General features: G+C 35.6%; 1 protein-coding gene across 2 annotated transcripts in view; it reads right to left on the reverse strand.

Annotated features, from left to right (window-relative positions):
• Positions 1-19,297, reverse strand: part of ome (dipeptidyl peptidase 4 omega) — a 349,535-nt gene that overhangs the window by 225,132 nt on the left and 105,106 nt on the right. The window contains exon 1 of one of the 2 annotated variants that reach the window (XM_069842325.1): positions 17,822-18,727. The exons of the other annotated variant lie outside the window; for it this stretch is intronic. Coding sequence (XP_069698426.1) covers positions 17,822-17,893 — 72 coding nt within the window. The 5' untranslated portion in view covers positions 17,894-18,727. Of the gene's footprint in view, positions 1-17,821; positions 18,728-19,297 lie in introns of those variants that run through there. 2 annotated transcript variants of the gene reach the window in all.

A 19,297-nucleotide genomic window follows, 5' to 3' on the forward strand; every position in this document is an offset into this window, starting at 1 on the left:
TCTCTATTGTTGAAATGTATTTTTAAAAGTTAATGGAATTTTGTTTTGTTTTATTGTTAAACCTAATATAATATGGACTGTTTTATATGAAATATGGAAAATATATGGAAATTAACGAAAATATGTACTAAACTCTAAAATATGGAAAAATATGGAAAATAAAAGTAGGATTTTTCAACCCTACACATTGTGAAACATAAAGATAATGCAAAATATAAATTATATTAGCTTTATAAGTAAATATGTATTTACATATAAATCCTTTCCCTGATAATAAATATATCACTAAATATGCTGTATCACTACTTAAGTTATTTGAAGGGTTCAGAACCATAGTGGGCCAAGCGCCATTTACTGAAGACGTAGAACACAATGGTTAAAATTAAGTTATTACCATAATTCAATGGAAACATATAGCAAGTAATATAAAGTATACACATTAAAACTAAATGATATGTCAATCTTCATTAAACTATGGTTGCATGTAATAACAATTAAGAAACATGTTAAAGGAATTGTCATTGCACCAAATGAGTGTCTCTGGACCAAAATGATCGCACGTTAATTATTTAAATACAATTTAAATTAAGTAACATATTAAACGATTTATCCTTCTATCAAACATGAATGTTCCCTGGATCAAACGTGCTATTTTAATTATGTAATTACTTTAAACAGAGTGATTTATATAGAACTGACACATTTCTTTCTTTAATTATTCCGTTGGAAATTCATTCAATGACCCAATTTTAGCACCAAATTAAGCAGAATGTTCTGGAGTTTCGATTCCTTGTCACTAGATGCGCAGATGTTTATGTTTTATTCCTATTGTTGGCAGCACTGACCCAATTTTAGCACCAAATTAAGCAGAATGTTCTGGAGTTTCGATTCCTTGTCACTAGATGCGCAGATGTTTATGTTTTATTCCTATTGTTGGCAGCACTGACCCAATTTTAGCACCAAATTAAGCAGAATGTTCTGGAGTTTCGATTCCTTGTCACTAGATGCGCAGATGTTTATGTTTTATTCCTATTGTTGGCAGCACTGACCCAATTTTAGCACCAAATTAAGCAGAATGTTCTGGAGTTTCGATTCCTTGTCACTAGATGCGCAGATGTTTGTTTTATTCCTATTGTTGGCAGCACTGACCCAATTTTAGCACCAAATTAAGCAGAATGTTCTGGAGTTTCGATTCCTTGTCACTAGATGCGCAGATGTTTATGTTTTATTCCTATTGTTAGCAGCACTAGATGCGCAGATGTTTATGTTTTATTCCTATTATTGGCAGCTGTTTTCGACATTTTTAGACAACGTGATAATGCAGTACACATTAAATCAACGACTCTTTATGTGAACTCACAGAACTCACGCCATTGGGCCATCGAAAATCCACATGTCATCCATGAAGCACCTATGCACTCGGTTAAAATCGGAGTTTGGTGCGCAATATCCGCACAGAGAATAGTGGGGCCAATTTTTTTTTAACCAGACTGTGAACACTACAGAGTACCGACTGATTTTCATGGAGTTTGTTGAGCAACTGGACGATGTAGAGCTGAGTCAAGGATATTTTCAGCAAGATGGCGCTACATGCCATACATCAAATGAATCCATGGAATTAATTGCAAGTTTCTTTGACGACCGAATAATTTCCAGGAACCTGTGGCCACCGAGATCTCCGGATTTGACAACGCCGGACTTCTTTCTATGGGGTTACTTAAAAGACAGGATTTACGCCACACGTCCCCAGACATTGGACGATCTGAAGCACAACATCACACAGGAGATCCAAGCTACTGACAACAGAGTCCTCCAACGGGTGGCCAGTAACATGGAACGACGTGTTGATTTGTGCCTTATGCAGGATGGAGGACATTTTCAACATTTGCTATAGAGGTAAATAACCTCCCAAAATTCCTCTACATTTTAGGTATAATAAGTTGTCGCTAGCACAATTCGTTTTGAAACAATTAATGAAAGAAATGTGTCAGTTCTATATAAATCACTCTGTATTTATTTCTAACAGATGCAGCGGAGCGCACGGGTACGGCTAGTAGATTAATAAAAACATTACTTACTTACTTACAAATGGCTTTTAAGGAACCCGAAGGTTCATTGCCGCCCTCACATAAGCCCGCCATCGGTCCCTATCCTGTGCAAGATTAATCCAGTATCTATCATCACACCCCACCTCCCTCAAATCCATTTTAATATTATCCTCCCATCTACGTCTCGGCCTCCCCAAAGATCTTTTTCCCTCCGGTCTCCCAACTAACACTCTATATGCATTTCTGGATTCGCCCATACGTGCTACATGCCATGCCCATCTCAAACGTCTGGATTTTAAGTTCCTAATTATGTTAGGTGAAGAATACAATGCGTGCAGTTCTGTGTTGTGTAACTTTCTCCATTCTCCTGTAACTTCATCCCGCTTAGCCCCAAATATTTTCCTAAGCACCTTATTCTCAAACACCATTAACCTATGTTCCTCTCTCAGAGTGAGAGTCCAAGTTTCACAACCATACAGAACAACCGGTAATATAACTGTTTTATAAATTCTAACTTTCAGATTTTTGGACAGCAGACTGGTTGACAAAAGCTTCTCAACCGAATAATAACACGCATTTCCCATATTTATTCTGCGTTTAATTTCCTCCCGAGTGTCATTTATATTTGTTACTGTTGCTCCAAGATATTTGAATTTTTCCACCTCTTCGATTAATAAAAACATTGCAAACAACAAAATCCTGTAACCATAGTGACCCGCTAGAACAGCAGACTATCGCCGCATATCTTTATAAATGTATCAAGTTTAACGACATATCACTTCTATGAAGTGGAAACTGCCAGTACCGCATATTTTCTTTAATGTAATCTATTTTTCGAAATATTCCCTGGAATCCCGGATGCAGTACATGTACCTTTGTAACAGAGAGATCCAGGACTGATGCAGGACAACTCCGGAGCAATACGGGAAGTATGTGGGTTATTAAATTTCCAGAGCCCCCAGACATCACATCAAAGAATGCAGCTCTTGGGTGAAAGGCAAGTTTCGTGTTGTTTCAAAGAGTGCGCCCCGGGCCTCGCTGTGATGTAACAGCTCACCTAGTACTTTCTTCTACTTCGCATTTCGAGTCGGAGCTTTCAAATCTCGATTTCAGCTACGCTCACGCTCATATTAAAGTCAGTTCAGACACGGAGCTGACGATCCCAACACACATTCTGTTCCCATAGCAATGAGAGGTCAACAGAGGACGCTTCTCTGAAGATTCACAGAAATTTCTTTTCCTATGAAGTCTGCAGTGGTTCACTTTCAGCGTGCATTATCATCACCTAGGCCTATAGATGATATGATACATTTTTACTGCAAGCACAGGTTTTGATTACACGATACAAAGATTCGGAAGATGTGAATCAATTGTATTTTAAATAACGGTTTGCTTAGGGATTGTTTAAAATCTATATTGCTTCACTGAATAATTAATATGGAAAATACTGAACAGTTATTGTTATTATTATTATTATTATTATTATTATTATTATTATTATTATTATTATTAATCACAGTTTTCTGCACAAGGGCAACTCTTTCATTGCAAACCCGTATATCTTAATGTCGTCTATCATTTGTTATCTTCTGCCCCGAACTCTTCTCCCGTTCACCATTCCTTCCAGTGCATCCTTCAGTAGGCAGTTTCTTCTCAACCAGTGACCCAACCAATTCCTTTTCCTCTTCCTAATCAGTTTCAGCATTATTCTTTCTTCACCCACTCTTTCAACACAGCTTCATTTCTTATTCTGTCTGTCCATTTCACACGCTCCATTCTTCTCCATATCCACATTTCAAATGCTTCTATTCGCTTCTCTTCACTTCGTCGTAATGTCCATGTTTCTGCCCCATACAATGCCACACTGCACACAAACCACTTCACTAGTCTCTTCCTTAGTTCTTTTTCCAGAAGTCCGCAGAAGATGCTTCTTTTTCTATTAAAAGCTTCCTTTGCCATTGCTATCCTCCTTTTGACTTCCTGGCAGCAGCTCATGTTACTGCTTATAGTACACCCCAAGTATTTGAAGCTGTCCACTTGCTCTACTGCCTCATTTATAATTCGCAAGTTTACCTTCTTTGCTTTTCTTCCTATGACCATGGTTGTCTTATTTGCATTTATCTTCATCCCATACTGCTCACAGCTGTCATTTAGCTCCAGTAGCATGTCCCTTAGTATCATCTCCTCTTCTGCTAACAACACCATATCAGCAAATCTTATAAACTTTATTCTTCTTCCTCTTACTATCACTCCTCCCATGTTCTGAAAACAGTTCTTCACTAAATCCTCCAAGTAGATGTTGAACAGGGTAGATCATAAAGGGCATCCTTGTCTTATTGTTATTATTATTATTATTATTATTATTATTATTATTATTATTATTATTATTATTATTAGATATAAAAATTGGAAATTTATCTTTTGAAGAGGTAGAGAAGTTCAAACATCTTTGATCAACAGTAGCAAATATAAATGATATTCGGTAGGAAACTAAACACAGAACAAATATGGGAAATGCCTGTTATTATTCGGTTGAGAAGCTTTTATCATCCAGTCTGCTGTCAAAAAATCTGAAAGTTAGAATTTATAAAACAGTTATATTACCGGTTGTTCTTTACGGTTGTGAAACTTGGACTCTCACTTTGAGAGAGGAACACAGGTTAAGGGTGTTTGAGAATAAGGTGCTTAGGAAAATATTTGGGGCTAAGAGGGATGAAGTTACAGGAGAATGGAGAAAGTTACACAACACAGAACTGCACGCCTTCTATTCTTCACCTGACGCAATTAGGAACATAAAATCCAGACGTTTGGGATGGGCAGGGCATGTAGCACGTATGGGCGAATCCAGAAATGCATATAGAGTGCTAGTTGGGAGGCCGGAGGGAAAAAGACCTTTGGGGAGACCGAGACGTAGATGGGAGGATAATATTAAAATGGATTTGAGGGAGGTGGGATATGATGATAGAGAATGGATTAATCTTGCTCAGGATAGGGACCAATGGCGGGCTTATGTGAGGGCGGCAATGAACCTCCGGGTTCCTTAAAAGCCAGTAAGTGAGTATTATTATCATTATTATTATTATTATTATTATTATTATTATTATTATTATTATCATTATTTCAAGTGCGCGCATATCATATCTTATTGTGAATTAAGACTTACTTTCTTTTTTTCTTCGTTTACAACACTTTTCTCTCTTTTGTAACAGTTTCAAAAGCCACAACACGGGAAAGCGTGGGATAACAGCTCCAGGGACAACCAGCGACTGTGCAAGACGGAATGCATATCATAACCACCAGCTTCGCACCGGAGGAGAGTTTTGTGCAATGAATCTGACGTGGAAGGAACTTCTCATCAAATTACACAAACGATTGTGGCGGTTGTGACAATGCGGACTTACATAACGAATCATATTTTCTGCTTGGGGCGATTACAAGCGTGTCAAATTCGGTACAGATAACTTCGAAGACGTAGAAAAAGCAGTAAATCAGCATTGTTAAATTCTGAAGTGAATAAACTTCTTTCATGACAAACATATATCCATCTTTTATCGTAATTCCTGCATCTTTGTTTCTCGCTCTTTTGGTGTATTTTCTGAACTGGACATCAGTTTGGCATAAATACTGTCTTCAAAAAATATTCCTCACTGTTCTCTAATTGGACTTAAACCTGAACCGATGTTTAATAGTAATATGCGTTACAAGAGCGGTATGTTGACGTTTTCATGTTCGAGGAAAAGATTGAAAAAGCGAAACGTAGTTGAGCTTTTTTAATTTCCGAGAACATGAAAACAAACATACCGCTCGTGTATCGTACATTATTTTGTGCGAAGATCGTTTATTACATACCTGAAAGACGAATTCCTAATTAGTTGCAATGAAATTTCCATGTTGGTTTCTGTTTAATGACGGCAACTTCGGAAAACCAACATATCTTTCTTCGACATTGTTGCTATAAAATGTTTTCTGTGTTTACTATACTCCAGCAGGCCGTGATATACGTCTGTCTTCCCCCCCCCTCCAGTCTATAAATGCGAACTTAACCCAGATAAGCCCAAAAATTTTTTGTGATAAAAATAGAGTAGCACATTAGTTACTCTCAAAAATCGGTTAAATGATGTTGAAATAAACTGGAACAAGGAACGTGTATTTTCTAAAGCATTATCGCACAACTTATAAAATGTCCCTAACACCAACAATGACATAATATCCGAAGGCACTGCAACTTTCCTTAAAAAAGGACGGTGGGAAAATCTGGGTTAAAACAAACGGTAAGGTTATGTAATGATTTATTTTTCATTTTAATATTTTAACATTATTTATATAACATATTGCAGTAATAACATTGGCATCTGGAATCTTGTTGATTTTTTCACAGCTTCCTTAATGTTACTTGTATCAGGAATGCAATAAGTTTCGTGGAGTAGTAGACTTTACTTAATTTTTGCAAATATTTAAAAACAATAATTAACAGTGCAATTTAGGTGAAATTGCAGTGGTAAGTTTCCAATTTATAATTATTACTATGTTAAACGTCTCTAAAAATAATATGTTAAAAGCCTAAAGCAGTAAAATGAATGTCGCGCTTAAGCGGTAAGAAGAGGGAAATTGTTATGTGTGGTACGTTGGGAATACTGAATGTGGTATTTCACACTTACCGCGTATTGGTTCTGTGCGGAAAAAAAGCAAATACGCACGATCTCGTACAAAATATTTTACAACCTTTTTATGTACAAATTCCATTTAAGTTTAAGTAAAGCCCGGCGTTACTTTTTGTATGAAATAAAACAAAAAATAAAAGTTAAGAGAAATTACAATCAAAGTTCAATATAATTTAAAAACCCTGTGCACCAAGAGTTTAAATGCCATAAATGTACAGGGACATCATTTTATTTTTACTAACATTTTTAATATTAACTTGCCTATACCTCTGGGTCAACGCCGTTTGCTACTCCCTTCCACGACTGGAGTTCGATGATACTGGCGTAATATACAAACAAATCACTTTACTAGGTATAGGAGGGAAGAAAAGTAGTTCATCCATTTACGTAAACTAGGAAATATCGCGCTTTTGAGTTTGATCATTTCCATTAGGTTTTTGTTTAATCAAAATACAGTACAGTATTAACAATGAGTGTTTTTACTCACAAACTGAGCTGTCCATGTGGACGTATTCATTATGCAGTGTATATTATACTGTCTACAGCACATTAGCGTATAATATAGAGAATGAAGTTAAATTGAAAAATAATCATAATATGGATATTTAAACACATTTTTTAAAATGGTGGCCGTTCATTTCGATACAGGCTTCAGTTCTAATGTGCATATTATCGCACTATAGACTATTGTACCTAATTACAATTACCAGTTTCGTTCTTCGTACTAGTAACTCATGTTGAAATAATTCTGTACCTACTCTATAAAAGAGTACCTTATGTACTGTAAATTCAATCTTCACTTCTGCCCGATCCGAAAAGATAAAATTATTCAGACATGCTATCTACTGTCCGTCCAAGTGGTTTTGTCGTAGGGTCGTAGAAAACGTGGAAATCACGTGACAGTTAATTACTTAACGAGGCCCTTCTATTTAAGTTATTTTAAACAGTTGTATAATATTACGTAGACGTCCAATTCCTAACAGAAATTAATGTTTTCAGAAAAGAGCTAAGACAGCCCAGCCACTAGCCTTTACAGAGGGGCGAGCAGAAGCGGATGGGGGAAACCGGGATGAGACGTAGGCAAATGGACGACAGTACCTGTGTGAAAATGATTCAATATTGAAAGCTCTTTCGTCACTGGAAAACGCGAACATATTTTTGGAACGTACTGTTTACTATGACCGTAAGGCTACCTGACTGTAGCTATATGCGGTCTTGGATCTGTGTAGAGGACGGTTGAACTTCATTAGTAGAAGGAGTGGGAGTGAAGTACATTTAAAAACTCAAGTACAATTAAAAATGAAGTAAAAATAAAATGATGTCCCTGTACATTCAATTTTACTGTAATGTATTTTTCACATATCAAAGAGCATTTTAGAAGAAAAAAAAATAAATAAAATTACTGGTTTCTCATCATATTTAAGCTTCCTCTTCTCTTAATAAACGTAACACGTCAACATTTCATATTTGGGAAGTTGTCTCTTTCAGTTGGCTCTGTTGAAGCCCTATAAATAAAGGTTGCGTACCGACTATATAGAAATCTCAGACTCCGACGCTGTTTTCTGCAGTCGTGTCGCTCGTGAACATGGAAAACGAACTGCCGGCGCGGCACGGATTTCAGCTGTTTCTCGCTTCTCCTTGACGACCCATAAACAACAAGGCGTGCTTCACCTGGAGCTGAATGCAACACGAGGAAGCTGCAGTTTATGAGGACCAGCATCGGAGATATGAATGAAAACAAATGACAGACGAACGAAACAAAACACAACGAAGAAAAACGAGTTACTGGAAATGCAAATGAAGGAAATTAAGAGGAATTTCAAAAGAACTGAAGGTAAAACTAGTCGTTCACAAAATAAGAAAACGAAAATATGTATAACAAATGACGGTCATATATCAAAATGACTAATGTCACATTTCTGCAACTTCACACGACATGAAAAACCATCACAGAAATGCGAATTAAGTGTACATTTATGTAGGTACGCGATTTAAAGAAAACTAAATTAAATATTTCTTGTTCTGTAATTTTCATTTATATTTACGGCATGTTTGATTTTCTATTTAAAAATTAATTTTAAATATCAGACGTTGGCCTTCCTGTTAAACAGACTGACATCTTCTTTCTGATATTCCTTACTAAATTCACTTTTTGGCCCATTTCGTAACCTCAAAAAAGTTCAACTTTGCCCTATGTTGGCTTAAAACGTTGTTTAATTGTAAAATTGTATTTTTATTACCTCCAACAACTGAAAATTTCACATTTACTTAAAAATAAAAGGTTTAAATTTAAACTTCGATATTCTACACTACACATAGAACGGATGCCTGATTTCTGTTAAGTTATTTCACGATCAAATGAAAATTAGAAGATGGAATAATTTTACAATTAATATACACGAGGCACATACTATTATTACATAAGCTACACTTTTTTATAATTTATTTACATATTTGTTTCCTGTATTTATTAAAATATAGTTTATGTGCCATGTTAAATTTCAATTGTTTTCATTTACGTAAAAAATGATACACAATGAGACCAAGAAAAATATCTTCGTACATAATCCATGCTATATTCACATTGGCTTGGAGTAGTCTGTTAAAGGATGCATTCAAAACTAATTTAGAAAAATGTTAAGCGAATAAATCCTTGCACGAAAAACAGATGTTACCTGGACCAAATGATCGTATTTTAATTACTTAAATGTAATTGCAACATTATTAAGTGAATTGTCCTTGCACCAAGTACATATGTTACTTGGGCAAAATTATATAATTTGTAATTATTTGAATGCAAACGCAATTAAGAAACAATACTCACCAGAAACAAATTTTCCCGGACAACATGATCGTATTTTAATTATTTAAATATAAATGCAATTAAGAAACAATATTAAGCGAATTATCCTTGCACCAAAAACAAATTTTCCCTGGACCACATGATCGTATTTTAATTATTTAAATACAATTGGAATTAAGAAACAATATTAAGCGAATTATCCTTGCACAAAAAACAAATTTTCCCTGGACCACATGATCGTATTTTAATTATTTAAATATAATTGGAATTAAGAAACAATATTAAGCGAATTATCCTTGCACAAAAAACAAATTTTCCCTGGACCACATGATCGTATTTCAATTATTTAAATACAAATGCAATTCAGAAATAATATTAAGCGAATTATCCTTGCACCAAAAACAGATGTTCCCTGGACCAAATGATCGCATTTTAATTATTTAAATGTAATTGCAATTAAAAACAATATTATACGAATTATCCTTGCACCAAAAACAGATGTTACCTGGATCAAATTAAATTATTTAAATAGAAACGCAATTAAGAAACAATACTAAACGAATTATCATTGCACCAAAAACAAATTTTCCCTGGACCAAATGATTGTATTTTAATTATTTAAATACAAATGCAATATTATTAAATGAATTGTCCTTGCACCAAGTACAGACGTTACTTGGACCAAATTATAGAATTTGTAATTATTTAAATACAAACGCAATTAAGAAACAATACTCACCAAAAACAAATTTCCCTGGACCACATGAACGTGCTTTAATTATTTAAATACACATGAAATTAAGAACAATATTAAACGAATTATCATTGTACCAAAAACAGATGTTCCCTGGACAAAATGATCGTATTTTAATTATATAAATACAAATGCAATATTATTAAATGAATTGTCCTTTCACCAAGTACGGATGTTACTTGGACCAAATTATAGAATTTGTAATTATTTTAATACAAACGCAATTAAGAAACAATACTCACCAAAAACAAATTTTCACTGGACCACATGATCGTGCTTTAATCATTTAAATACAAATGAAATTAAGAACAATATTAAATGAATTATTCTTGCATCAAAAACAGACTTTCCCTGGATCAGAAGAATGCATTTTAAATATTTAATTACTTCATGGCTTCATCTGGTATATTATGAGGTTTTTATGATTGAGATAACTATCGTTAATTGATTTTATTTATAACAGTAGGCCTTGACTGACCGAGTAAATAAGGACTCGCTTTCAGTCGTGCTAAAGAATTGCTTTGCTAATTATCCAGTATGGATACACTATACAGAACTGTTAGGTCTGCTTATTAAATACAATCATTATAAGTTTCGCAGTGATCACATCGTGTCTCTTGAGTGGTGTGCTACAATTTTGAGGTTATTTTCAACGATTTAAGTATCATACTTTTTTTTCTCCCGTGTGTGTAGTGAATATGCAGTGACCAGAGAGATACTTTCTTATGGTATTTGAATAATGGATTAGTTTGACAGAATACTTTCAATAAATTGGTGCATTTTGTGGCAATTGCCACCTAAAATCCTTTCTGAACGAGGTCCTGCTGATTTTTATCTCATATCATAAGGACGACTAATCTTACTCTTCAGATAACACAGTCAATCATTCATTTAGAATTTATTTTAATAGGATAAAAATAGAACGAAAGAATAGTTTTTATTTATTTTTTAAAAATTAATGCATTTTAGGTTTATCATCTGTTCCCTGCCTTTGATTTATTAACTTTTAAGGTATTTTCTTTTTTACTTTTAGGGAATTTTTATGTACATTTTAGGGAATTTCATTGGTCATTTTTCAGCTATTTTTAGATCATCAACATCCTCCCTCTTTTGATGAGTTTTACAACCAAGAGACCAGAAAATATAATTAATGGGGCTTCGCTTTGTTCCATTGTAGCAGGTGAACCTGTGGACTGGCTTCGTGTCGCTTCTCTTCCGAATCTGGAACCCGAAGGCCGTGGCTTGCATAACAAACCATAATTGCATCAGAAGAGAATCCGGTGACAGAAACAGAACACAAGCGCAACGTGCTTTCACATTCCACGAAGGCCATGTTTCGTTACAGATGTTTTGTTAATCAATTTATCCAGCTTTCTCGATATGATTCGGTTTTTTCATTCGTGGAATATTAAAAAATCGGTGTCATAAGAAGAAAAATACTTTACCATTATACGATTTGCCTGTTTCGCAACAATTCAGCTATTAGCATTTTGACAGTGATTTTTTGCACATTTCTGTTAAACAAAACAAGTATGTAGTCTACTAGTATTCATGTCCTGTGTCTGATAGGATGACTATGAATGTATGGCGCCAGGTGAGGTCTTAAACCTAAATTTGACATTTCAATCCTTAATCTTATTTTAATTGATTTATTTTATGAAGCTTTATCAACTGGTTATCTAGCGTCTGAGTGAGATGAAGGTGACAGTGCCAGTGAAATGAGTCCAGGGTCCAGCGCCGAAAGTTGCCCAGCATTTGCTCTTTATGGGCTGAGAGAAACCCCCAGAAATAAAAAAAAAACTCAACCAGGCTTTGGACCCGGCGTTTCACGGTCCACAGCGGTGCTTGGCCAGAAACAAATCGGATTAATTAATAGGTCATCTTTTTCTTTTCTTAAGCTAGTTGATTTTAAATTTTAAGTTCAATACTTGTACACGTTTGTACTTTTTCTTTTCTTTTTGATAAATTTATTTATACACGCTTTAACGTCTGTGGTTATATCGCGTGTTTAGTGTCTGTGGGTGACTTTTTAATTTCACTCTAGAATATGCCATTAGGAAATTTCAGGATAATAGAGAGGGTTTGGAATTGAACGGGTTACATCAGCTTCTTGTCTATGCGGATGACGTGATTATGTTAGGAGAAAATCCACAAACGATTAGGGAAAACACGGAAATTTTACTTGAAGCAAGTAAAGCGATAGGTTTGGAAGTAAATCCCGAAAAGACAAAGTATATGATTATGTCTCGTGACCAGAATATTGTACAAAACGGAAACATAAAAACTGGAGATTTATCCTTCGAAGAGGTGGAAAAATTCAAATATCTTGGAGCAACAGTAACAAATATAAATGACACTCGGGAGGAAATTAAACGCAGAATAAATATGGGAAATGCCTGTTATTATTCGGTTGAGAAGCTTTTATCATCCAGTCTGCTGTCAAAAAATCTGAAAGTTAGAATTTGTAGAACAGTTATATTACCGGTTGTTCTGTATGGTTGTGAAACTTAGACTCTCACTTTGAGAGAGGAACAGGGATTAAGGGTGTTTGAGAATAAGATGCTTAGGAAAATATTTGGGGCTAAGAGGGATGAAGTTACGGGAGAATGGAGAAAGTTACACAACACAGAACTGCACGCATCGTATTCTTCACCTGACATAATTAGGAAAATTAAATCGAGACGTTTGAGATGAACAGGGCATATAGCACGTATGGGCGAATCCAGAAATGCATATAGAGTGTTAGTTGGAAGGCGGAGGGGAAAAGACCTTCGGGGAGGCACGAGACGTAGATAGGAGGATAATATTAAAATGGATTTGAGGAAGGTGGGATATGATGATAGAGACTGGATTAATCTTGCTCAGGATAGGGACCGATGGCGGGCTTATGTGAGGGCGGCAATGAACCTGCGGGTTCCTTACTTACTGTATAATTACTATTATTACTTCTATCATTGTTTATCACTGTTTCACTATGACTACTAATCTAACTTTTGTTATTTAATTGTATGCTTATTATTTAGTATTATTAATCATGTCATATTACTGTTGTACGTTCTAGTCCCGTCGCTCTAATTTCCGGCAGCCAATCGCGTTGCAGGTCGGCTACATTTAAACGTGTGCGTCTTGTGATTCGCTGATTGATTTCTCAAGGCTCGATAAATACTTAATATAATCGCCCGCCATTTTAGCTCTTTCGTTGGCGTTCGCAGAAAGCACACGAAGACGTTATTTGCCGCTCAATTATTTGCTGAATTACATTGCGTTTGATTTATTATCATAGGAGCTACGAAATGATAATGTTTAACGGTGTGGCAAATAGATTCCTCGTATGGTAGCTCGGGAACGTAAGAACAAAAATGGCGAACGATACTACCTACCTAGACATTATAGAGCCTTCACTTTCTAAGACATAAGCAAAGAGGCGGAGTCAAGCCGGAAATAACAGCGTCGGGACTATAGTTAATATTTTTATTATAACGTAGGACTATTGTACTCAATTAGGATCCGGCTAGGCGGAAGAGAAGGTCTAGTGTCTTTAGTTTTACCAGATTAAATAAATACATTATTATTAATTATTGTCTTATATCTGTTTTTCTTTCTTCTCATTTACTGCAAGATTCCGTGTGTGTGTCATTTCTTTTTCTTCTTCCTGCCGTATCCTCCTTTCTCTTCGTTTCGTTTCTCTTTTTTTTTCAATTCTATTTATCTTAGCATTCTCTTATTCTTCTCTTTCTGCTATTATTCTTTCCTTTCCTCCCTTTCCTCTTTTGGATTCTTCACTCTTTCCTTATCTTCCCTTTTGACTTCTCTTGTTCTCCATTTTAGTTTCTGTTCTCATTCTGCATTATGTTCTTGTGTCCTTCCTATCCCTCTTTTTATCTCGTAGCCCTGATGTCTGCATGCTACAGGCTCTGTTGATAATCTCTCCCATCTCTCTTTCCGATAGTTCTGTACGCTGAGCCTCTTTGAGAACTTCCACGGAAGTGCAGATACCAAACCGCACGTGTCCTGTCTCCAGACTTACGGTTGCAGTTCGTCTCAACTCTTTACATCACGTGATTCTGTTTACAAAGACTGTAGCAATATCCGATTATGACAGTTGACACACTTGGCAATCATTAAACATATTATTATATCAATAATGAACATAAACAACGATAGCGGTAAGAGAAAATAACACAATAAGGTAGGTAGTTTATAATTATCACAGAAACGTTCATTATCATTATTCCCAAGAGAGAAATGTTTATCCTTTTTCCGAGAACTGTAGAAAACATGGCGTCGCTTTCTCCTGAGCTTAATTCTAAATAAAAAAAAAACTTAATACGATTAGGTTGGCATTTTCACTTCATTATATCATTTTACTGCATTTTAAATTACACAAACACTTTCATTTTATAACATTAATAAGAGTAATACACTAAAATGATAAACTTACTGTATTTTATACGCTATACCACGGCCTTCTTTATTATCCATGGATATTTTCATTGCCACAATTGATATATATTTAGTCCTTACATATCGCTGCTAGTCATTCATTATCTGATTTATAGGAATACCTCCTGCTTTCAGAATTCCTATGATGCGTCCACGCGTCACCTGAGACGTAAAAGATACATTTTCTCAAATTTATTTTCAATATTCGAAGCCTAGAAAAATAAGCTGAATGCTATAATGATTACACAACAATAATAGGGTTGACAAAGCCTTCTGTATATCCGACTGTCTTTTGTTTCCCAACCGAAGCCTTCGTAATACGATAATAATTTAAGTCGATATTGACAAGGAATACTAATGAAACAAAAGCTTCCTAATTTTCTGTCAATCTTTCCAACCCGCCAAACACAGTCTTATGACTGCCCACACTCCACACTACTTCCGTCTAAATATCGTATAGGAGATCCTGAGCGACATAAGCAGATTTGCCAACTCCCCAGCATTTTAAGCAAGTTTCCCGCTCTCCGAATCAGTGTTCCAATGTCACGCTTTCAGCTGTTTTTGCATAAATGTGTCAACAGATGAGTTATTTACTAGTTTTATTGATTCACATAGAGATTAACCTGCGTTTATTGAAGAGAATTGTTGAAATCTGTCATTATTGTCATGATTATTGATTATTCCATGAAACCCAAGAAATTTTACGTAATTTTCAAACTACGTTGTTCACAACAATGAACCGTGCTGAAAATCGAAAACGCTGTGAAGCTCTGAAGATGGTCAGTCCTGCCAGGTCATTCACAGTCAACCTTCGTTCATGCTTTGTTTTCGTTTCCATATCAATCGTGCAGAATTCAGTCCCTTCGATTTTCCTACATACCTATGCGAGTGTATCTATACGTGCTTTTTACCGTCTTAGAGTGCGACCTTGTTTATCAAACAGGAGATATCGCACGAGCTACCAACTTACTCACGTAGGAAGTTACTTCAGTACTTAAGTTAGTCCACAAAAAGCACCTCGTAAAATAAATCATTTGTGTATTTCTGTTACACAGTCTTGTTAGTGATATACAGCTGTGATTAAATGCAAGAAATATGGCAACGATAGGACATAGCATGGCTATTATATTGGGGGGAAGGTAACCATTTGGAAATAATAATAATAATAATAATAATAATAATAATAATAATATTATTATTATTATTATTATTATTATTATTATTATTATTATTATTATTATTATTATTATTAAATGAATAGGGAAAACACGGAAATTTTATAGAAACAAGTAAAGCGATAGATTTGGAAGTAAACCCCGAAAAGACAAAGTATATGATTATGTCTCGTGACCAGAACATAGTACGAAATGGAAATATAAAAATTTAAAATTCATCCTTTGAAAAGGTGGAAAAATTCAAATATCTTGGAGCAATAGTAACAAATATAAATGACACTCGGGAGGAAATTAAACACAGAATAAATATGGGAAATGCCTGTTATTATTCGGTTGAGAAGCTTTTGTCATCCAATCTGCTGTCAAAAAATCTGAAAGTCAGAATTTATATAAAACAGTTATATTACCGGTTGTTCTGTATGGTTGTGAAACTTGGACTCTCACTTTGAGAGAGGAACATAGGTTAAGGGTGTTTGAGAATAAGGTGCTTAGAAAATATTTGGGGCTAAGAGGGATGAAGTTACATGAGAATGGAGAAAGTTACACAACACAGAACTGCACGCATTGTCTTCTTCACCTGACATAATTAGGAACATTAAATCCAGACGTTTGAGATGGGCAGGGCATGTAGCACGTATGGGCGAATCCAGAAATGCATATAGAGTGTTAGTTGGAAGATCTGAGGGAAAACGATCTTTGGGGAGGCCGAGACGTAGATGAGAGGATAATATTAAAATAGATTTGAGGGAGGTGGGATATGATGGTAAAGACTGGATTAATCTTGCACAGGATAGGGACCGATGGCGGGCTTATGTGAGGGCGGCAATGAACCTCCGGGTTCTTTAAAGGGCATTTGTAAGTAAGTAAATCCAACTAATAGTTTAGAAGAAATCGCTGTACCTATCACGGCGAAAACATATTTTCTGTATTAGGAATGAAAAAAAAAGGATTACAAACAAGACAATATTTTAAAATTACAGCAGAAGTTAAGGTTGTGAGGAGACATACGAAAATATCACAAACATTATGAATAACAGATAACACCACTAGTAGAAACCTTTGTAACTACAGAACTGTTCCCAAGACGAATACTGAATATAGAATTCAAAATATATTTGACGCGTTTAATTTTGAATCACAAACGGAACGGTAGAAAAACAAAGACCGTTATTTTAAAATATTTCGGAACAGCTTTTCACGTCAACATCCCCATGCTGAGGATCTAATGAAGATCCTGACAAGTGGCGCTGAAACGCAAGTATGGGAATGTCGCCTTCCTGTAAGACAATGAAAGGTCGCTAATTGTGAACTAAATCTCTGACCCAGCAATGTCAATTCAAGTACGTACGTCAAGGACTTGAAGCGACACGCTTGCGTTTTTTTTTTTTTTTCCTGTCCAAGTAAAAACGTGGGAAAGACATAATATAGTGTAAGAATATCAGTTTAAGGATATTAAGGATATTTCCTTCTTTATATAATAGAAACATTATTAAATACTTTTCCTTTGTCACATTTTTCCCTATTTTTAGCACAAAAAATACATCTTGTCGATTTTAGTACTTAAAAATTGGAGCCGTAGTTATGATTATAAGTGGAAAACAGGAAGGGAGAGATTCCTTAAAAGAATAGTGAATCCACGAATGTTACACAAAATCCCTAAATTTTTGCAATTATTCTTTTTAAATCCTTCCACCCCTTTTCATAGAATAAATCCCCACACATGGTAACACTCACCGTGATGAATAATTACCAAATTAAAATAATTTACCCTTCAATATTTTACCCTTCCAGACATTATTTACATTTTGTTGAAAACGGAACAGACAGCAGACGAAATAAAAAAAAGTAACGCTCTAATTAAATGTTTTCCACCGCTTGCACAAACATCAACCTCTGTTCAAACAATGCTTCACAACGCTAATTGTTAATTACGTTACCTGGTTGCTGTTACCCATCTCCATGCCGTTGGCTGAACCCCCGTTACCATAGTTACGTTGTTCCGTCATCATGTCCCTTCTTAATGAACAATTACAACTTCGAGACCCGTTCTCGACACATGCACGTTACTCAATTAGGTTATAGCATCCAATTTTAATTTCACCGTCTTGAGTACTTTCTTATTCTTCACGGTTCGTTACTCCACTCACTTTTTTACCCGAGAAATATCTCTGAGCATAAGATAAACACTCAACAACACTTTCTGTAAATCACAAATAGGCGCTGCAATTAAAAATTATCTATTACTTTGAAGTAAACATTAAAAAAAATCGAGATCCGCATTCACTACTTGCAGTTGTTTTATACAATCGGTTACCTTATCAACTAGCACTTTTCTACTTTCTTTTGTTTTGTTAGGTACTTAATTTGTCATTTGCATTCGTTTTATTAACTTGCACTTATTACTTTCAGTTGTTTTATAACCTTTAATTTGTCACTTTCGGCTGTTTGATATTTTCCTGCTTTCAGATGTTTTATAATCTGTAATTTGTCACTTCCGTTCACCTGTCACCATGGCATTAAACATAAGCGTATACTTTCGATTGTCTAGTAGTGATATCTAATACAAGCTTCACGAGATGGCACTTTCTGTTTATTTGATGTTTTATTTCTGACCACTCAACTCACTTCCCGTGCATGAAATCCTTCCCCGCTTTCGTCCACTACAGCACGGAATGTGACGTAAACAAAGCGTGACGCATTTATCAGCTGTTTGCCTACTGTACGCCGGCGAAGACACGGACCGTATGAACACGAAACGATGAACCGAGCGACATAGTTGGTTCGTAACAGCGTCTAGTACGCAGGACTTCACTGAATGGAGTCCCACCAACGACTGGGTCTCATGGCAAACCGCCTCTTGGCTGGAAAGAATGGGCGGAAAAAAAAAAACTGGATCACCTCGTCGAAACGACAGGTTCTGAAGGCATGCCTCCACACTAGCAGCGCTGAACACCTCTGTACATCGCGGACTACAAACGACCCACTTTTAAACCAAATTAGAAAGTAAAATTTATTTTTAAGCAAGCAGTGATGTTTTGCCGGTAATAGAACGGTTAAGGCTTAACGTGCAATCAATGCTGCGGGTTCGAACCTCCCAAATGGTCATTTAAAGGGACAGGGAGACTATAATTGCCCCCTCCCATCGAGTTTGATATTAAAAAAAATAGTAATTACGTAGTAGGCCAACTACTAAAGAAAAAAGTGCCAGAATTATATTCATGTTAAAATATTCCACTTTTACAAGCGTTTACGATCCCCGGCTAGCATGGCTGAACATGAAACTAGCGGATCCGGGTTCAAATCCTTGTTGGGACAAGTTATCTGGTTGAGGTTTTTTCCGGGGTTTTCCCTCAACCCAATATGAGCAAATGCTGGGTAACTTTCGGTGTTGGACCCCGGACTCATTTCACTGG

This window comes from Periplaneta americana, chromosome 12 (genome assembly GCF_040183065.1).
Source record: "Periplaneta americana isolate PAMFEO1 chromosome 12, P.americana_PAMFEO1_priV1, whole genome shotgun sequence".
Taxonomy (NCBI): domain Eukaryota; kingdom Metazoa; phylum Arthropoda; class Insecta; order Blattodea; family Blattidae; genus Periplaneta; species Periplaneta americana.